At 40.0% G+C, this 18344-nt stretch overlaps 1 protein-coding gene across 4 annotated transcripts in view; it reads left to right on the top strand.

The window, feature by feature from the left end:
• Positions 1-344: 344 nt before the first annotated feature.
• The window catches only part of MED14 (mediator complex subunit 14), a 45020-nt gene continuing 27020 nt past the window's right edge, over positions 345-18344 (top strand). For 3 of the 4 annotated variants that reach the window (XR_006415855.1, XR_006415854.1, XM_044441754.1), the window contains exons 1-9: positions 345-739; positions 2668-2694; positions 6024-6129; positions 7841-8014; positions 9611-9740; positions 11124-11252; positions 11579-11686; positions 13364-13496; positions 16821-16971. Coding sequence is in view for 2 of the 4 variants with exons in the window: in XM_044441754.1 (XP_044297689.1) it covers positions 558-739; positions 2668-2694; positions 6024-6129; positions 7841-8014; positions 9611-9740; positions 11124-11252; positions 11579-11686; positions 13364-13496; positions 16821-16971 (1140 nt within the window). In the remaining 2 variants the exon portion in view is untranslated. Of the gene's footprint in view, positions 740-870; positions 974-2667; positions 2695-6023; positions 6130-7840; positions 8015-9610; positions 9741-11123; positions 11253-11578; positions 11687-13363; positions 13497-16820; positions 16972-18344 lie in introns of those variants that run through there. The other variant, XM_044441755.1, reaches the window with a different exon arrangement.

The following is an 18344-nucleotide window of genomic DNA, read 5'->3' as shown; positions in this document are numbered from 1 at the left end:
TCCTAGTATCGTATTCGAAGCTCAGATGGAACCTTTCTCGGTCTCACAGTAGTATCTCAGCTCGAACAAAAACTGCTCTTCTCTTGATGGTCAAACTGCTGTCCCATCACAGCCATGCTAAAATCCGGGATTTCTTCATTGTTTTCAATGAACAGTTTCACTTCCTCTGCCGGGAAGGCCAAAAACCAGCATTCCGCGGAACCCAGAAGTTCGAGTCTGCCTATAAATAATCACACGTCTAGCAGATAAAGGGGGGAAGGCGGAGAATCTACAATCGCCATTGGCTACCGGAAGAGTTTCCTTTCTGGTCCGTCGCTTTTCTGTGTGTCACTTCCGGCACAGTGTGCGACCCAGCAATGGCGACGGTGACAGCCTCAGCCGTGATGGCGCTCGCAGGGCGAAGAAGTGCGTTGTGAGCGCTGCTGCTCCTGCTGCTTTTTCTCCCCCTCGTTCCTTATTTTCCTACTGTCGCCCGTGGGGGCGCCGCTAGAGTAGGGAAAGCGCTTTGACGGTTCGCTGTGGTCGGCTGGCTCCTTTTTGTTTTTGCCAGTGCTACGATGGCGCCGGTGCAACTGGAAAGCCACCAGCTGGTCCCGGCTGGGGGTGGGCCCGCCTCGGCCCCTGCTCCACCGCCTCCCGGGACGGCGGCAGCGGCCGCCAGTCCGGGCTACCGACTCAGCACGCTCATCGACTTTCTGCTGCATCGCACGTACGCGGAGCTCACCGTCCTCGCTGATCTGTGAGTGCCAGACGCCTTGTGCTGCTTCACTCCCTTTCCCCCCCAGATATCAGCCCCCCACGCTCTGAGACGGCACTGTTAAGCAGTTTGTTTCGGACCCGCTTGCCTGCTACCCGCACTTCTTACGACATGTTAAATGTCATGAAAACAACAAGTTGCTGGTGGTGGTATGGAAGCCTCACCTTCTGGTATGATCAGTATCCTGGAAATCGGTTCATCTACTGAGGCTTTTAGGTATCTGCCAAAGATTTAAAAGCACAGTCCAAAACTTAAAGCATGAATGAGTTAAAATGTTGTTTTACAACATGGAGTTTGTACAAGTGCAGTTATTAGGGAGCTGGTGTTAAGTCCTGCTTTCTGTGGAGTTTGTTGCCCTTACTTCATTGTAGTGTGAAATGAACCTATTTTGTCTATGTTAAGTCAGAAAATAAAATACTTGATTATTTGATCAAAAATATGGAGTTAGGGTACAACTGGAAAGTTACTATGCTCTTAATTGGGTGCTTTTTCACTGTGAGAGATAGGAAATCTGTGGTCCATTCTAGGTTAATCTGTCCTTCTTGGACAAGTGTTGGTAGAAGCATCACATGTGACTGGGTTGCAGTGACTTGAATACATTGAAACAATGCACCCTGTACTGACAGCAAATGCTTTTCTGATATTCTGGTTGTTTTAAAAATGGAAGTGTATACTTCAAAAGTTTGTGTTTGGGCTTTGAAACAATCTCTTACATTAAAAATGGAATACTTGTGGCAACATACATGCTGACAACTTTGCTAGGAGCTCTTTAAAGCATTTCCAGTCATGCCTGGGTCTCAGTAATACATAATTTGTGCACAATAGCAAATTAGGTAGTGTTCTCTGCAATAGTAGTACAAAGCACTGTAAAGAATCACAACAACTTCAGAATTTGAAAGGAAAGGACAACTTGTTGGTGGTGTGTGTTTGTGTGGCCTAAAAAAATATTTTTTTGGAATAGCTATACAAGTGGAGATGGGTTGGATTAGAAATTTATAATATGTAAGTATGCTGTCTAAATGGCTATGGGGTGAATTGGAGACTCAGCTCCAACCTTAGAGAAGTACTCTGAGGTTGGAGTTGGAACTCTGAATTCAGAGCATCCATTTTTTCACAGTGCAGTTCTTTCCACACTGGTTGTGGCTCTGAAGTTGCAGGATTAACCTCAGAGACTGTTGTGGGGGCACTCTGAGGATAGGTGGAGAACAAGGAGCTGCCATTCTGTGAGGAATCCTCTTAACACCTGTATCTCCTTTCCGTGTGAGCATGTATAAAACACTTAGAGAGCAAATCTATAGTTTCAGTTGTCTAAGTGTTTTGGACAGTGCTCCCTGCATCTGTACTCCTGCCCTCCAGTAGATGCCTGTAATCCTCTGATTCCAGAAGATGATAGGTAATCCCATTGGATGGTGCTATGAGTATCTTATTAACAGAAGCTGACAGTAGTTCTTTGCCAATGAAAGCTAATTAGAGAAGAAAGCAATTCATTTCTAAGATGCCATAATATGTCCAAATCAGAACTCCAGTCATATTCCCTATTGTTTCATTGAGGTTAAACAGATTCAGAATCTGTTTTCACTGGCTTAACTAGTTTGGGAATCATAGCTGTTGCAGTTTAGGATTCTGTTCTCTCCAAATATATGTTGAAATCAGCTGTAAAATTGCTGTTTAAAAGTTAATCATGAATGTATTTAACTCTTAACTTTGAAGAAGACAAACTTAAAATAGCAAGCAGCAAAATAGAAAGCTAAAATACATTGGTGCTTAAATGCATAGTAGATGTAGTTCATGATGTGCAAGTGAGGGGAAATAAAAAGTGAAAGTTCATGTAGTTAATATTTTAAAGTTTTGAAGTCTGTCATAACATTATATTTTGTTCTTTCTTTCTAAACAACAACAACCTCCCACAGACTGCCAAGAAAAACTGATATGGAAAGGTGAGTAATGACAAGTGAGGCGGATTTAAAATTATTTCAGTTAAGTTTATGAAGTGTAGACCCTCTGCAAAATAATTGGATACAGTGATTTCTTTTATTAGGTTTACCTGAATTAAAAGGAATGAAGTTATACTGCTTTGCTCTTCTGTTATAGAATTATGTTCCTTCACTTTTTTGCATGTATAGATTGAACCTCAAAACCTGCTTGACTGCTTTACATGTAATAAAAAAAAATAGTTTTAAACTTTCCTTCCACCCCACCCCTCAGTAATCAGGGGGAGGACTTGGGATCTGGCCAGGTTATATACCAGTAATGGAGCGGTCTGTCAGATATAGAGGTCCCTCCTGCTGAAGAGGTGATGCCGGTTGCTAGCAGACAACACAGGCAGGAGAGTCAGTTCATGAAGCAATGGGAAGAGCTCTGGCAGGTGAGGTATCAGCGCCCCACCTCTGGGTTGATGGAGGAGAAAGGGATATAAATGGGGTGGAGACTGAGAGGTGTTAAAGAGGGCTCAACACTTCACTTTAGGTAAATGCAAAGATGTGCAACAATGGGGGTGTGTGACAATAAAGCCTTGTGAAAAGAAACTCTCGGGCCACATATTTAATGAGGAGGAGAACCATGCCTCGCAACAGCTAGCACCATGCCATAGTTGTCTCTATGCATGCTCATTTGCAGTTTTGGAGAACTTGCTGTAAAAGGATGAGGACTATAATTCGGTGATATCGGCAGTTGGCATTTTTAAAGTTAAAACAGACAATGGATAATGTGAAGATTGTTTAGTCCTTGCATTACCCACTCTTGCTGAGTTCACACGACATGACAAACCTGCAAGTGGGTTTTGCACATTCAAAAGAGCAGCCACATGGTGGGCTGCCATGTCATGCAGAGAAGCCCAATGTGGTACGAAGTTTGGGTCCCTTTGAGGCTGTAGTTCTATGGAGACTTGGAAGTAAGCGTAATTGGACTTCTGAAAAAAATACCAGTGGTATTAGGCTGAAAACTTTAACTTCTTACTGAACAAATCCTAAATTTTGTACATCTGTCATATGTACATCTGTCTTCAACCTGTCATATTCCTAACAAGTCAGGTATATGCATTCTGTTTCCATTTTCTGTTTCCATTCTGACCTATTGTGTGTATTTAACAGTTGGTAAGACTTTCATGAGCATAATTAGAATGTGCTGCTTTGAGTCAAAGCCCCCATTAGACTGATACAGCTGGAATTCATTGGTAGAGAACCAAACAATCTATAATATCCTGAAACTAAACTTCTATAATAAAGTGTGCTATGTCACTGTGAATGCAAGTCATTAAGTGTAACTGTTTTAAAGTGGGTTCCCTGCTTTTTAATACAACTGCTGTAGGGCATGTTTTAATTAACTAGCATAGCTGTCTGCCATCGAGAATTGAATACAGTAGAGAAATTGACTAGCTATTGATTTTGCAGATTGCATAACAGAATGAGAATATCTTTATAACAATTTATTTTTCCAAAATTTATAACAAAGTCAAGGCAATTTACATTCAGTGAAATTAAATAGCTCAGACCGAGCAGCTGTGTCAGTAAAGTAAAAGACAAAAGCTTGAAGTCTATACCATTTCAAAGACATGAGAAAAAGACATTTACTTTGTGCGAATAATGAAGTGGCAAGGAAGGCTTCCAGAGAGTTGGTTGAAAAGCTGAGAATGGCTTGTCTTGTAGCCTTACCCTACAAGAGTTTAGTTGTGCATCACAAGGAGCATTAATAGTGTTTGTGCACAAGGAACAGATCAGAGAGAAGGGCATAGCAAGTGTAAAAGTAAGGATGATGTGTTCAATATGCTTGTCTTCTTGGAGTTTAAGCCTAGCTTTTTCAATCATTACTGGTCTTTCATAAAACTTGGCAAGTCAAAACCAACAGAAAGTCGTGGATTCTAGTGTCATGCTTTCTACAAGACGTAGATCTTTGTAGGCTGTTTTGCCTGTTGTTTAAAAATAAAACATTAGATGATTGGACTTATCTGTGAATCTGTGTTGAAGAATAAGGTGGCAATAACTACTTGGTCCGCTGTTTGATTCACAACCCAGTTGGATTATATGTAGAGTAGATATCCTTGGAAACTAGTTTGTTAATGACTGTGTTTGTACAATGTAACAATACATCTTGGCTTGTGAATTGAGACATGGTTTCTCATGTCTTGCAAAGACAGACTAATTCTCAAAGGGTGACTTGTTTGACGCCAACAAGCTACTCTGACAGCTCTTACCTTGTTTTTATGGTTGTTGTGTTATCCTAACCCATGTGACTAGCCCTAGTGTGGGTATCATGGATCAGCTACTGACTCATTTGGCAAAAGCAGAAAAAAGCCCTTGCCACTCCTCTCAAACATGCCTTGGCACTGACCACTGTCAGCCATAAGCCACAAATGTTCATGTGACAGTCAATGTGCTGTAATTGTAAGCTGATTTTCCCCTTCCCTCCTTTTTACTTACTGAGATACTAGTCTCCCTTTAAAGGATCCCCTCGCTGCATCCTGATAATCTTCAGGATGTGGCATAATTTGTCCTTTTTCATATGGTGCTAGTACTCAGGAAAGTGCAAAACTCTCTTCCCCCTCCCCCACTAGTTTTTCTGCAGCTCTGTGTTCCTGTCAGTGCCCCCCCCCCCTTTAAAGGCCCACAATTTTGACAGCTACCTTTGAAATGTCAAAACTCCTTTTCCCCCACAAAAAGAGTGAGAAGCACTTCTGCACTTTCCCAAGCACTTAGAGTCGTTGGCAGGGATGTGGAAAAGGTTCATCATGTTTATTATGATGGACAGGGGAGACATGCTAGTTCTGCCTTAGGAGGGAGGAGGCCATCCATGGTGTCTGTTGGATGCCTCATAGGTTGTTCATACAACAACCAGCCCACCATTAGTTAATGCACCAGGGTAGGTCATTGTGCTGTATGAATGAGCTCAGTGTGTCTTAAGTTTCTTTCTCTTTTTTAGAAAGAGACTAGAGTTATGTTTTTCTGCCTGTGTGTGGAACCAGATGACCAACTATTTCAGTTTCTATCCATAAAGGATGCCTGCTGGGGAGTAGTAAAACTTTGTTTTTAAAAATCAAACAATTAGAATAAAACAATTAGAAGCAGCTTTCTCTTACTGTAACTTCATTGTCAACATAACACAATGCTGAATATCTGTATGAATGCATATGAGGTCTGTGTATATCTGAAGTCCAGTATCAAAATATGAGCCTGAAATAACATTTGTCATATCTGATTCCAATCTTGCCTATACTAGTTCTTTCAAAATAATTGAAGTACAGATTTTCTAAAGGCAATTTGTTTCTTTACAGAAAAATTGAAATCGTGCAGTTTGCAAGTCGCACACGGCAGCTGTTTGTCCGATTATTAGCTTTAGTAAAATGGGCAAATAATGCTGGAAAGGTTGAAAAATGTGCGGTAAGTTTGAAATCATTTATATGTTCCCAGGTGAAATTACTATAAGCTGGAAAGTAGTTGTAGTCTATCCAGCTAAGATAAATGAGAGACCAGTTATATGTTGCAAATTCATGGTCATTAATTTTAAAATATTGTAAGTAAAAAAAATTAAATTCTTGATTTCTTTGGGATATAATGAATAATTTACCTTTGGAAAACTTTTGCCTACTACAGCTATTATTTCTTCATTTCATTTCTATACCACCCAATAGCCAAAAGGCTGTTTAGGAGGCCAAGACTATTTTTTTAACCTGCCTGAAATTATTTTGTTGTTTAACATAGAAACCAAGCAAAATCTTTAGTTTTCAGGAGGTGTAGTCCAATGAATAGTTTCAAAGTAATGTAAAATAGAAAATGGCAAAACTTGTGGAATATCAGGGGTTGTGAGGGTTGTTTAGCCAGCTGTGTTCACACAGCGTAACAATCCCTTATGGGGTTTTGCATAGCCATAATGCTGCCTGCTCATACTGCAGCTCCTTGAGGCTTAATTAACCAATGATGGGCTACTATGTCATCCAGATCAGGGCACTGTGGAACAAAATGCTGACTGTTCGGATCATCATTTAACCTGTGATGCACTACCTGTGGCAAGCATCAGGTTGAATGTGTGACCCACCACTTGGCAACTCATGTTATGCAAACTCAGAGAATGAGGGGATCTGCAAGGGTTAAGCTACCCTCATGTAAGTCAACATCTGTTCCATACTTACTAAGATCTCATGACAACAGTCCCTGAGCAGGGGTTGCACATTTTAAATGGCAGCTGCATGTGCTCTTGGATTAAATAACTACAGTAGGTTGTCATGTCCTGCAAACAGTCTCAGGACAACATTATGTAAATTTGTAGCAAATGGTGACATGCAAAAATACAAAAACAATGTAATCATGAACAATGGGCAATAATACAAAATACAACGTTTTTTAAAACTTATAACTCAAAAGTAATTGGCCTAGTCAGATGTTTCTTTCTGTCCTCAGCTGCTTAGGTCTAATCTTTACCCTATTACCTGATTCTCTTAAATTTTCTTCTCTTTTCTTCCCTCACTTTGTCCAGTTCTCACTGGATTCTCTTAATACCCTGAAAGCACTTCAGCTACTTCTGCCTGGGATGGGTTTCTTCCCTTTTGAAGCAGGTCAGGGTTTCTTTAGTACGGTATTCTCCATTGTTCTGGCTTGACCTTTTCTTTGGTAGTCTGAGCAATGGACCTGACATCTTCTTCAGTTGTATAGCTTCCCTGCTTCTTGGATAAGCCAGTTCATACATGCAAAGGTGTTGTCTTAGACAGGCCATATCACAAAAGCACCACATAACTATAGATTTGCAAAGCATGTGTTCCCTTGCTCCTTGAGTTTCTTCTTTGCTTGATTTCCTTTTTACATTACTTCCAGAATGATAATTCCCATATTATCTCTCAAATGCATGCTCTTGTCCTTTTGGCAGATGTGTCTAACTAAAATTCCCTGTATAATTTGTAATGATTCTTACATATTTTGGAAAACACCGCTTTCTCCTTAACAGTCTATTTTCATATACAAGCTACATTATTTGTTTCACTAAAGCCTTATAGAATAGGAGGTATCTAAATAATTTGCATTTTACACAGTAATTTAGGAATGACTTGGGTATGAAGAATTAGAAAGGGATTAATTTTTATCTTTTTTGTTTTTACAGATGATATCGAGCTTTTTAGATCAGCAAGCAATTCTGTTTGTTGACACTGCTGATCGTTTAGCCTCTCTAGCCAGGGATGCTTTAGTACATGCTCGTTTGCCTAGCTTTGCTATCCCATATGCTATTGATGTTCTGACAACTGGGTCATATCCACGACTGCCAACATGTATACGGGTAAATAGCTCTATAGTATAGTTAAATGTCTGTCACAGTCTATCTCATAGTTTTCTTAGCCTCATACCACCATCAGCTATGAAAATCCATACTATGTATATTAAGCCAACACAAAACTGCATGCAAAATAATATAGAAATATAGAAACCGAGCAAGTCAGAAGGGGTCTCCTGGGCCATCTAGTCTGACCCTTCAGCATTTTTCATCAGACTAGATCAAAGAAAATCATATTAATTTTAATAAATACCAAGTATTTTGTTTCAGACCTTTTGCATATTTCTTTAAAGTTCCTGTTTTGAGTTCTTTATTATTTAAGATTATATCCTGAATGAACCTGAATGGTGGCTGATTTGGGAAAGATAAAAGGAAGTACTTTGTTCAGTTTATAGCTAAAATATCGAATTCATTCCCATATGATGTAATGTTGACTACCAAGTTGCATGGCTTTAGAAGGGGAATTTAGAAAATTCATGGAGGATAAGACTGTCGGTGGCTACTTGTCCTGCTGACTATAGGCTACCTCCAAAGACAGAAGCAGTATGATAGTGTGCGCCAGTTGCTGAACATGAATAGAAAGCCAGTGTGCTATACTGGGAACCACCAGGTTTTGGCCCCCACTCACCTGGGTGTCTTTGGGCCAGTCGCTGATTCTCAGGCCAACCTAGTCTCACAGAGTTGTTATGAGAATAAAGTGGAGAGGTGGAGGACTAAGACACCTTGGACAAATTGCAAAAGAAAAAAAGGCAGGATAAAAATGTTATAAATCAATGAATGGAAGTCTGTTATTGCAGTCATTTCCTACTTGTGAGTTTCCCAAAAGCTGGTTGGTCACTGTAGGAGCAGAATGCTGGGATAGATGGACTTTTGGTCTGATCCAGCATAGCTCTTAGGTTCAAATTGTGGGAAATTATTAGCATTTTTGAAAATTATACTTTTAAAAAGTTATAATCATTACCCTTGTTGCTACCTTTCTGATGACTAAAATTTAAGGAACTCAAGGTGACTCACTTAACCCCATCCTCTCAGTCTTATCCTCACAACAACCCCGTGAGGTGGGTTAGGCTGGCCCAAAATCACCCAGTGAGCTTTGTGGCCATGTAGGGATCAGAACATGGATCTCCTGGAGCCCAGCCCAGCATTATGTAACCATTACACAATAGTGTTTCTTGTGTGCTTACTTCAAGTAAAGGAATCCCTGGCAATTAGACTTCCATCAAGCGGTTTGCTTCTTTCCAGTTCAGCAAATTTCAAGTTTTGTGTACTTTAGCAACTGTTCAGTGAATACCTTGAGTGTTGTACTGTAAAAAGGCATGTGTTCCAACTGCAGCACTCACTGGCGCTTAAAAATGGCTTATGTGGGGCATGTGTGATATATTGCAATATTTTCCACTGAACTCCAGAGGCTTTGTATCTTCAGTTGTAAAAGTAGTTTGAGATATCAGGAAGTTTAGCTTTTCAGTAATTCCATGTAAATTTTTTGCCTGAGCTCTTTGAATCCTGACCAATATAGACCTGTAATATGGAGGTAATACACGTTGAGTGAATACGTGAATGTATTTCAGAATAACTTAAATTAGCATATGCATAACTTGACAGGATAAAATAATTCCTCCTGATCCAATAACAAAAACTGAGAAACAGACAACGCTCCATCAGTTAAACCAGATTCTTCGCCACCGCCTGGTGACAACAGATCTTCCACCACAACTAGCGAATCTTACGGTTGGTAAGTAAGGCACTTTAACCACTTAAATCCACTTAACTAGCTAATTAAAATGTTTAATATAGAAATTTTGAGTGAAACAAGGGAATAAAAGCCATTAGGTAAATTTTGGAAGTAGTATCTAAAGAATTTTCAGTTGTACTCAAAGATGCAGAAAGATGGATTGGTAGCTCTCATTTTGATTCCTGTAATGTGCTTTACATGCACCTGGTCCTGAAACCAGTCTACATGCTTGCACTGGTACAAAATGCAACTGTCTCCTTGATGATAGAGAGATACATAGAACATGACTGACCCCTGAGTGGTAACTGATCCTTTGGCTCTGATCTGTATTGGTTAAAAGTTTGTTTCAAAGCTCAACTTAAGGTATTGGTTATTAACTTTTAAGCTCCACACAGCTGAAGCATTGCATTCCTTAGAATCTTAAGGCTTAGAATCATAGAATAGTAGATTTGGAATGGGCCAGAAGGCCATCGTGTCCAACCCCCTGCTAAGTGGAGGACACCTAATTAAACCATCCCCCTCAGATGACTGTCCAGATGCATCTTGAATTTCTCCAGTATGGGAGAACCTACAAGCCCCCTACATCATTGGATCCATTGTTGTACTGCTCTAACAGTCAGGATTTTTTTCTGATGTCTGTCTTTCTTTCTTACTTACTTACTTATTTAGAGTTTTTGTATGCCGTCCCAATGCTTAACGCCTTGGAACGGCTTACATAAATAAACATAGTACAAAAAATACAAATTATACAAATTAAAAACCGAATTCATTCCGGCTGCAAATTAAAACCTATAGTTAATATTAAACGTTGTTAAAATATTGTTTAAATAAAAAGGTCTTAGCCTGGCGCCGAAAAACAATGACGGTGCCAGGCGGACCTCTCTGGGGAGCGCATTCCATAGGTGGGGTGTCACCGCAGAGAAATCCCTCCTCCGGGTACTTACCCTCCTAATATCCTTCACGGAGGGCTCCCGTAGGACACACTACTGGACACACTACTCCAGATGAGGCCTCACCAGTGCTGAGTAAATTGGAACTAGTACTTCACATGACTGAGTGTATGCTTTCCCATACGTGTCTCCCAGATTTGGGAGTCATTGCAGGAAGCTTTGCTGAATGCAGTTGGGAGGTGTTCTTAGTTGAGCACCTGAAACGTGACTCAGCTGCGGCATCAAAACTTTAAAACTTTTCATTCAGAAGCTCAGCAAGCTTCTTCACTTCATAAATCTAGTCAGGTTTACAGTGGATATCACAGATGAGTGTGCTGTTGTATTGTGATGCTGTGCTCTTCTGTAACATGACTTGGGTGTTATTAAAATAAACTGTTTCCTTTTTTGCTTAATACCTTGCTTTATGGTATATTTTAATGGTTTCTGTTTCTAGCAAATGGTCGTGTTAAGTTTCGAGTTGAGGGTGAATTTGAAGCTACCTTAACAGTGATGGGAGATGATCCTGATGTCCCATGGCGCCTTCTCAAACTTGAAATTCTGGTTGAGGACAAAGAGACTGGAGGTAATGCCAAATACATTATCATGGATCTAATGCCTCTTCATTAAGAGTGCTGGCCCCAAACTGATGCAGTCCATTAACTGTTCTGTTAAAGGAAATTGTATTGTTTTTCATGGCCATTTCAAATATTGATAATGTCAGTCTCAGCATTTTACTGTTCTCCAGCTCTGTGTTTTCAAAGTGTACACTGCAACAGTGGTCACTCTCCAAGCATTAATACATTCTTGCTACTTTCTGCTAATGTATGAAGCATTGAACAAAATTTAAAAGTCATCTTTTAAGATCCATTAAAACACAGAGGGTTTTTTTTGTTTTAATTTTAATGAAAGATGGTCGAGCCTTAGTTCATAGCATGCAGATCAACTTCATCCATCAGTTGGTCCAGTCCCGGCTCTTTGCAGATGAGAAACCTCTGCAGGACATGTACAACTGCCTACGTATCCTTTTAAGTAATTTGCTCTGATATGACATTCACGTCTGGACCTGGAAAGGTGGGTAAAGCAGGAACAAGCTTATGGATTTGTTCTAGATTGGCTGTTGCACAAATAGAAGGGCTCCTTCTGTTCATGGAAGGCACCAAGATGGAACTGGGGCTCCCTGGTGTATGAGGGGCTGCAAGACAATCTTTGCCCATTTCTCCTCCTTCCTGCAGCCTTCAATGTTGTCTCTCATACTGGTCCAGAAGGTTCCTCACCTCACTGCAGCAACTTTTTAGGGGATACTTTGGACTGCAAGATGAAGAAGTAATTAGCACAGCTTGTCTCGCTGTCCCCTATAACTCTGCTATGCAGCTTTAGATCCAACAAAACTTTAGCTGCTTGAAAATGCTGGAAGGCTAGTTACAGGGAGCATGTGACTCAGTTGTTAAAACAGCTTCACTGGCTACCTCCCCATTTCCAACCAGAATTTAAAGTGCTGGTTCCAAGCTGAGAAACCTTATATCTCTTGGAATCGAGTTACCTGAGAGGCAGCTTTCTTTCTGCCCTGGTCTTTGGGAGAGGCTTTTTTTCTTAAATACTGATGCCTTCTGGGGCAAGTGTATTGACAGCTTCTGACCTTTTCAGTGGCTGCTCTGAGGCTGTGGAACTCTCTGCTGAGGGAGACTAAGTTTGCTTTCTCTCTGCTGTCCTTCTGCTGACAAGTAAATATGTTTTGATTGAAGCAGCCCTTTGGCATGTAAGCAGGTGCGATGGCTTAACTACTGTTTTTATTTTCTTGTTGCATTTTTAATTGTGTTTTAACACATTCATTTTATTTATAAGTAAATAATATATCAGTTTATGAATAAATTAAGCTTTATTTATGATTGTATGTAGCCTTGAATACTATATTTCTTGATAGAAAGGCAATCCAATATATGCAGATTATTGGGAGTGCTGACTGAGTAGCTTGTGGACCTTCTCTTGAAGCTATAAATATTTCTGATCTGTGTCGGTTCCCAGTTTTGTCACACACACAGGGCAAGGACTGCTTCAATTAATGTGAGAGCAGAAGCCATCTGCAAAACTCGGATAGCTGCACAAGTGTGTGTAATTTCTATTTAAGAAAAAAGTTCTCAAGGGATTGTAAAAATACTCCTCAATAAAAATTGCATTGCTGTGTTGCATCTTGAAATTTTGTTCCAAGCAGTTTTTAATATATATGTTTCGTATAATAGGGAGTTGCTTGAAATGCTTTAGGAATTGTAGCAGCTTGTACAGCTGTTTTGGTATTCTGGTGTTCTTAACCATAGTTGAAATCCAATGTGCAGTTACCTGAGAGTAAGTGTAATGGAACTCAGTAGGACTTGCTTATGAGCAGACATGTACAGGCTTGTGCTGTAAGCTGTCTTAAAAATATATAAATATTTTAAATGCATGTAATATGAAGGATAATTTCTTTAGTTCTAAATTTTAAGACTATAGAAATTCAAAATCTAATTGAATCAGAAGATTCCTTATAAAAAACAGCTCTTGGGTCTTAAAGCTAAGAATTGGTTTAAAATGTTTAGTTAACTATAACTGTGTTCATTTTTCATTAAAGTAGCAAGCAAGGGGCTTCAAGAAATGTAACAGTAAATTTATTTACTATTGAAAATTGCAACATACTTTATTTACTTAACCAGAATCCTTTAGACTCCTTCTGCTTGTCACTGCAGTTGGAAGTTTTACATTCACAGACGTTAATGCTGATTCGAGAACGTTGGGGCGACCTTGTTCAGGTGGAGAGGTATCACACAGGCAAATGTCTGTCCCTCTCTGTTTGGAAGTAAGTGAAATAATTGAAAACTGTAAATGTTCACCCAAGGCCCAAACCTTGGGAATTCTTATACTAGCATATTTGGATACTTATCTGCTTTTCACTGCACCACAGAACTTGCCAATTACTTGGATTTACTTAGATTTACTGGGATATATGGCTCCTTAGTGATCCATAAACAAGTCATATATAATTGCCTACATTCTGGAAATGACTCAGATACCATTTGTTTCTGAATTACATTATCAGACTTATCCAAACTAATTTTACTACTAAATCTCTTCTGACTTGAAATTAATATCTTGTTTATGTTTTGTGTACATTTGAACAACATTCCCAGAGTGTTTCTTGCAAGATTAGTCAGTTAAGTTTTATCGGATAGCTAAAGTTATCAAAATAATTCAAACACTCAGTCAGAGCATGTGTAATCAGAATGATAGCTGAAATAGTCTGGTCCCTACCATACCATATCAAACCAAATAAGCCTTGAAGTTGAACAGACTGAAATTTACAAATTCTTTCCTAATCCATGTGACTTGTATAGCAGACCATGCTGCCCTAAGGCTAACGTGGCTGACCTCACAAGCTCATTACAGCCTGTGTTGGAGAACCTCTGTGCACAGATTATAGTGACTAGCTATGACCCTGACCCCACCAGGAAACGGCATAGTAAAACGAGAGCAGTCCTGAATTTGCTTCTGCTACAGCTTTGTTTAACGGCTAGCATGAAACAGGAGGGATCCCTAGTGTGTTACCCCAAGCACTCACAGAAATGTATGGAAGTTAGCATTCACTAGTTCTTTCTAACATACTTTTAGTGAAATGAATACCATACTTACTTGTTTTTAAAATGTATCTATGGCTCTCAGAAGTATTTTAAGGGTTCCCATTTACACCTTGGAAAAATTATTGAAACTCTGTAGGATGCAGAACACCACTGACTATTGGTACATTTCTGTATCCAATTCAAATTTCTGGTGTTAACTTGGTTCCAAACCATTTAGGACTTTATAGGTTATACAAGGAGTACCTCCACCTATACAACCTTACCTGTATGTTGAGATCAGCCGTGCCCACCAATAAGATCAGCAATAGTTGGTGGACATGAAAGATAAGACCTCCTTGGTGGTAGAATTCACAATTATGGAGTCCCTTCCCAATTCAACAACATATGGCTCCTATTACGTAAGTTTTCCAGTGAGTCTTCAAAATACATTTGTCATGTGATTTCCCCCCTAAGAATATATGATAGAAGCCTGTGTCTCTAAGCTGCTGTCTTAAAATGATTATATTATGATTTGGTGATTAATATATCTTGATGTACCAAGATTTAATTGTATATATTTCACTGTGAGAGCTATGCCTTAAAATTAGTGTCCACTTGTGGCCCTCAATATGTTTTGCTCTGTAATTCTGATAATCCTCACCATAGGCTATGCTAGTTAGGGGTGATGGAAAGGCCAAAACATCTTCACAATTTACCCATTTCTGCCCTAAAAGGAGTCTTAAAATATCTTCAATAATAAAACAATAAAATATAGCCTAAAATAGTCTCAACAAAAGTTAAAAGGTTTGGGAAAATGCATTGTTCTTGGGTTAAAAGAAGAATCACAGATTGTTAATACAGTTGTTAATTCAGACATCACAACAACATATAGTTCATTGACAAGCCACAACCAATCACACTCAATCTTGAATGTGGGTTGTGTGAGTAGGTTCTCATGACATGGCAACACACCATAGGTAACTAGCCATTATGAATTGTCAGTTGTCTATATATCCAGGTCGCTTTCTGCAAGAGTGCTTTATTTTTTAAGGAACAGTCACTCTGACAACTTATGGCTTACTCTAGATGCTGCTTGACCCATGATGGGTTATAACATAGTTAGAACACAGGATAACAATTTCATTATGAATTGCAGGAATCAGTTAGGAAGTAGTTTGGCAAGAGCAACAAAACCTCCTTGCCACCCTGTGGTTTCACCCTTGCCACTGCCAGTCTCTCTGCTGATGCTTAAGTGGCACTTTGGAGTGACCATAACTGATTTGCTACCCTTAAAAAAATTTGTAGCTCAGAAAATTGTGCAAATTTGTTCATAATTTTTATAATGTTTGGTTGGTCTTTGGTTAGTGCAGACTTATTGCTGTCTGACTGCAATCTTGCTTCTTTAATTTCCTTGTATGTTTCAATGATAAAAGTGAGCAGAGAAGTAGAGTAGGTAACATACATGGAAAGTGATAAGGAGACTGCGTGAGGCTGAAATTTACCCACAGTTTCTAGGCTCCAATTGCCTAGCTTGCAGCTGAAAAGCTCTGGGAACTGGGAAAACAGTAAAGGAGGTGCACTGAAAGGTGGTAGGTGACAGGATTTCCCCCTTGATACTGTCATCCTTTGGCTTTTAAGTGTTAAACTGACACTACTCAAGGTCTTCCAGCTTTTTAATACCAAGCTCTCCAGTGACTCCTGCCCTCTCCATTTCAGAGCACTTACTGCTATGGTTATTGCAATTCTCTGACAGTTCTAAACAAAGAAGTTGAACAATTATGGTGATGATTATGTTGATCAAATAGCATTTATATCCCACTTTTTTTCTTCTTGTGGGAAACTTAAGGCAACTTACATAGCTCCATTTTTATCTTCACAACAATAACCCTATGAGGTAGATTGGACTGAGAATCTGTGACTGGTTCAAAGTCATCTAGTGAGCAGTATGGCTAAGTGGGAACTAAAACTTAGGTTTCCTGGCTCTCCAGTCCAACCTTTTAACCACCATACCATACCACACCACACCGCACTGGCCCTTTCAATAGACACACATAATAGCTGGAATATAAATGAAAGGGAATTCTGTATCAGATAAGAGCACGGAAGAAAATGGAGGGTGAATTTGTGCACCCACAGAAACTGCTTTATTAGTTTTCAACTGACAGTGTGCTCACAACTCAACAACAAACCATGGGCTTTCTTCATGGATCGTTTGTGGTTAGGAAACCACATTTTGGGGTTTTCTTAAGCACATCTGGGTGCATGCAGCATAACCCACAAACCCACATTCATATGAACCAATCCATAGTTGGTCAGTGGCCTCTCAGATTAGGCAATGTTCTTACCAAATTGAAGATATTCTATGTGGTGGTGATGTTTCTTTGAGAGAAATATGAGAGAGGTAATCAAAAGGCTTTGATACAATAATAGATGGTTGGAATTCTTTCAGAACAGAAATACGTGGTCTTGTTTAATAATGAGATTAAACTTTCTGTAACACTATTGATTTATTTCAGTATACCATAGAGAGATGCTTTTGGAGTGTTAACAATCTTTTCTATATTAAGCCAACAGGTGGTTGGGAGAAAAACAGGGACTGCATCTCTTCATAAGGTCACCATTAAGACTGATGAAAATGATGTGTCAAAACCTTTGCAAATTTCTCATGAGCCACCCCTTCCAGCTTGTGATTCCAAACTAATTGAAAGAGCAATGAAGGTAAATTTCATCTGAGGGAGTTGCCATATAATTTTAATGATTATTTTTCATGTTAGTCACCTAATAGAAGTAAAACACAATCCATCACTTTCTAGATTCTTTCAGAATTCTTTCAAAATTAACATTTTGTTAATTTCTTGTCATATACAGCTGTTAGAATAAATTTCTAGGAGTTGAGTCAGTGGTTAGATGTTTTAGTAGTTATTTTATGCAGTTTCACAGAGGTTAGGGCAAAGAATACTCTAAAAATTAGCAGTTCTAATTTCTCGAAATGCTGTTCATCCCCGCTGCCTCCTTTCAAGTGTTTTCTAGGCTGCTGGTACCCTTTCCAAATGTAGTAGGATGGCCAGATAAAATACTAACATCTTGGACGGTATCCAGTGTGTCAGCTGCACCTATGTAATTGACATAGCACAAGTATGAGCATCCTCTAGAGAAATGCCAGTAGTGTAAGCTGGCATGATGTATTTCCTGAAAAAAATGTCGCACCAGCTTACGTTATTAATGTTGTGTTAGAGATCACTTAGTCTAGAACCATGCTGATTGTGTAAGCATAGTGGCCTTCTTGGGTACTGCTCCTTGATACAAATGCAACCAAGCAGTGCCTTTTACTGTTTGGTAATGTTATGTCTGTGCTAATTGTCTAAGTGAATCTGAATGAAGCATAATTTACAGTGAGTTTGGTGACTCAGGCATGCTTTATATCATACATGAAAGTGTTTTATGCTAATGTTTCCCTTATAAAGTTTTCCTATTACCTCCAAAGTGGCAAGTGCCCCAAAAGGCAAGAGAGAACAGTTGTTTTAAAGCATTCAAACTTTTTGAATAGGAGGCCAGTTGAAAGTCTGTGGTGACTGTCATAGGGTCGCTGAGGTGGGGGTGCCAGGGGGTGCGGGCCGGTATCGGGCACGTGTGGCAGTGGCTCGCTCACTCAGAGATCTCCCAGCGAGTCCAAAACCATCTCTGAGCGAGCAAGCCACCACCTTCCCGCCAAGCACGTATGGGAGGCAGGTGGTGGCGGCAGCTTGCTCGCTTGGAGACCATCTCCGAGCATACGGGAAGCAGGCGGTGGTGGCTTGCTCGCTCAGAGACCATCTCCGAGTGAGCCAGCCACTACCTTCCTACCCGCGCTGGGAGGCAGCAGTGAGCACGCTTGTACGGGACGCAGGCAGCGGCTTGCTCACTGGGAGACCATCTCTGAGTGAGCAAGCCACCACCTCCCCACCTGCACAGCAAGCGTGTGCGCAGGCAGTGAACAGCGGCGCAGGCCGGATGGATGGCCATGGCAGGCCAGATCTGTCCCGCGGGCCGTACTTTGAGGTCCCATGCTTTAAAGCCATCAGCAAGGATCAGTAAGATTAAGGCAAAGGGCT

The sequence above is a fragment of the Varanus komodoensis genome, unplaced genomic scaffold (assembly GCF_004798865.1).
Source record: "Varanus komodoensis strain SLA01 unplaced genomic scaffold, ASM479886v1 scaffold4, whole genome shotgun sequence".
NCBI classification, from domain to species: domain Eukaryota; kingdom Metazoa; phylum Chordata; class Lepidosauria; order Squamata; family Varanidae; genus Varanus; species Varanus komodoensis.
The sequence above is the reverse complement of the archived record's forward strand: the minus strand, read 5'-3'. Positions and strand labels throughout refer to the sequence as shown.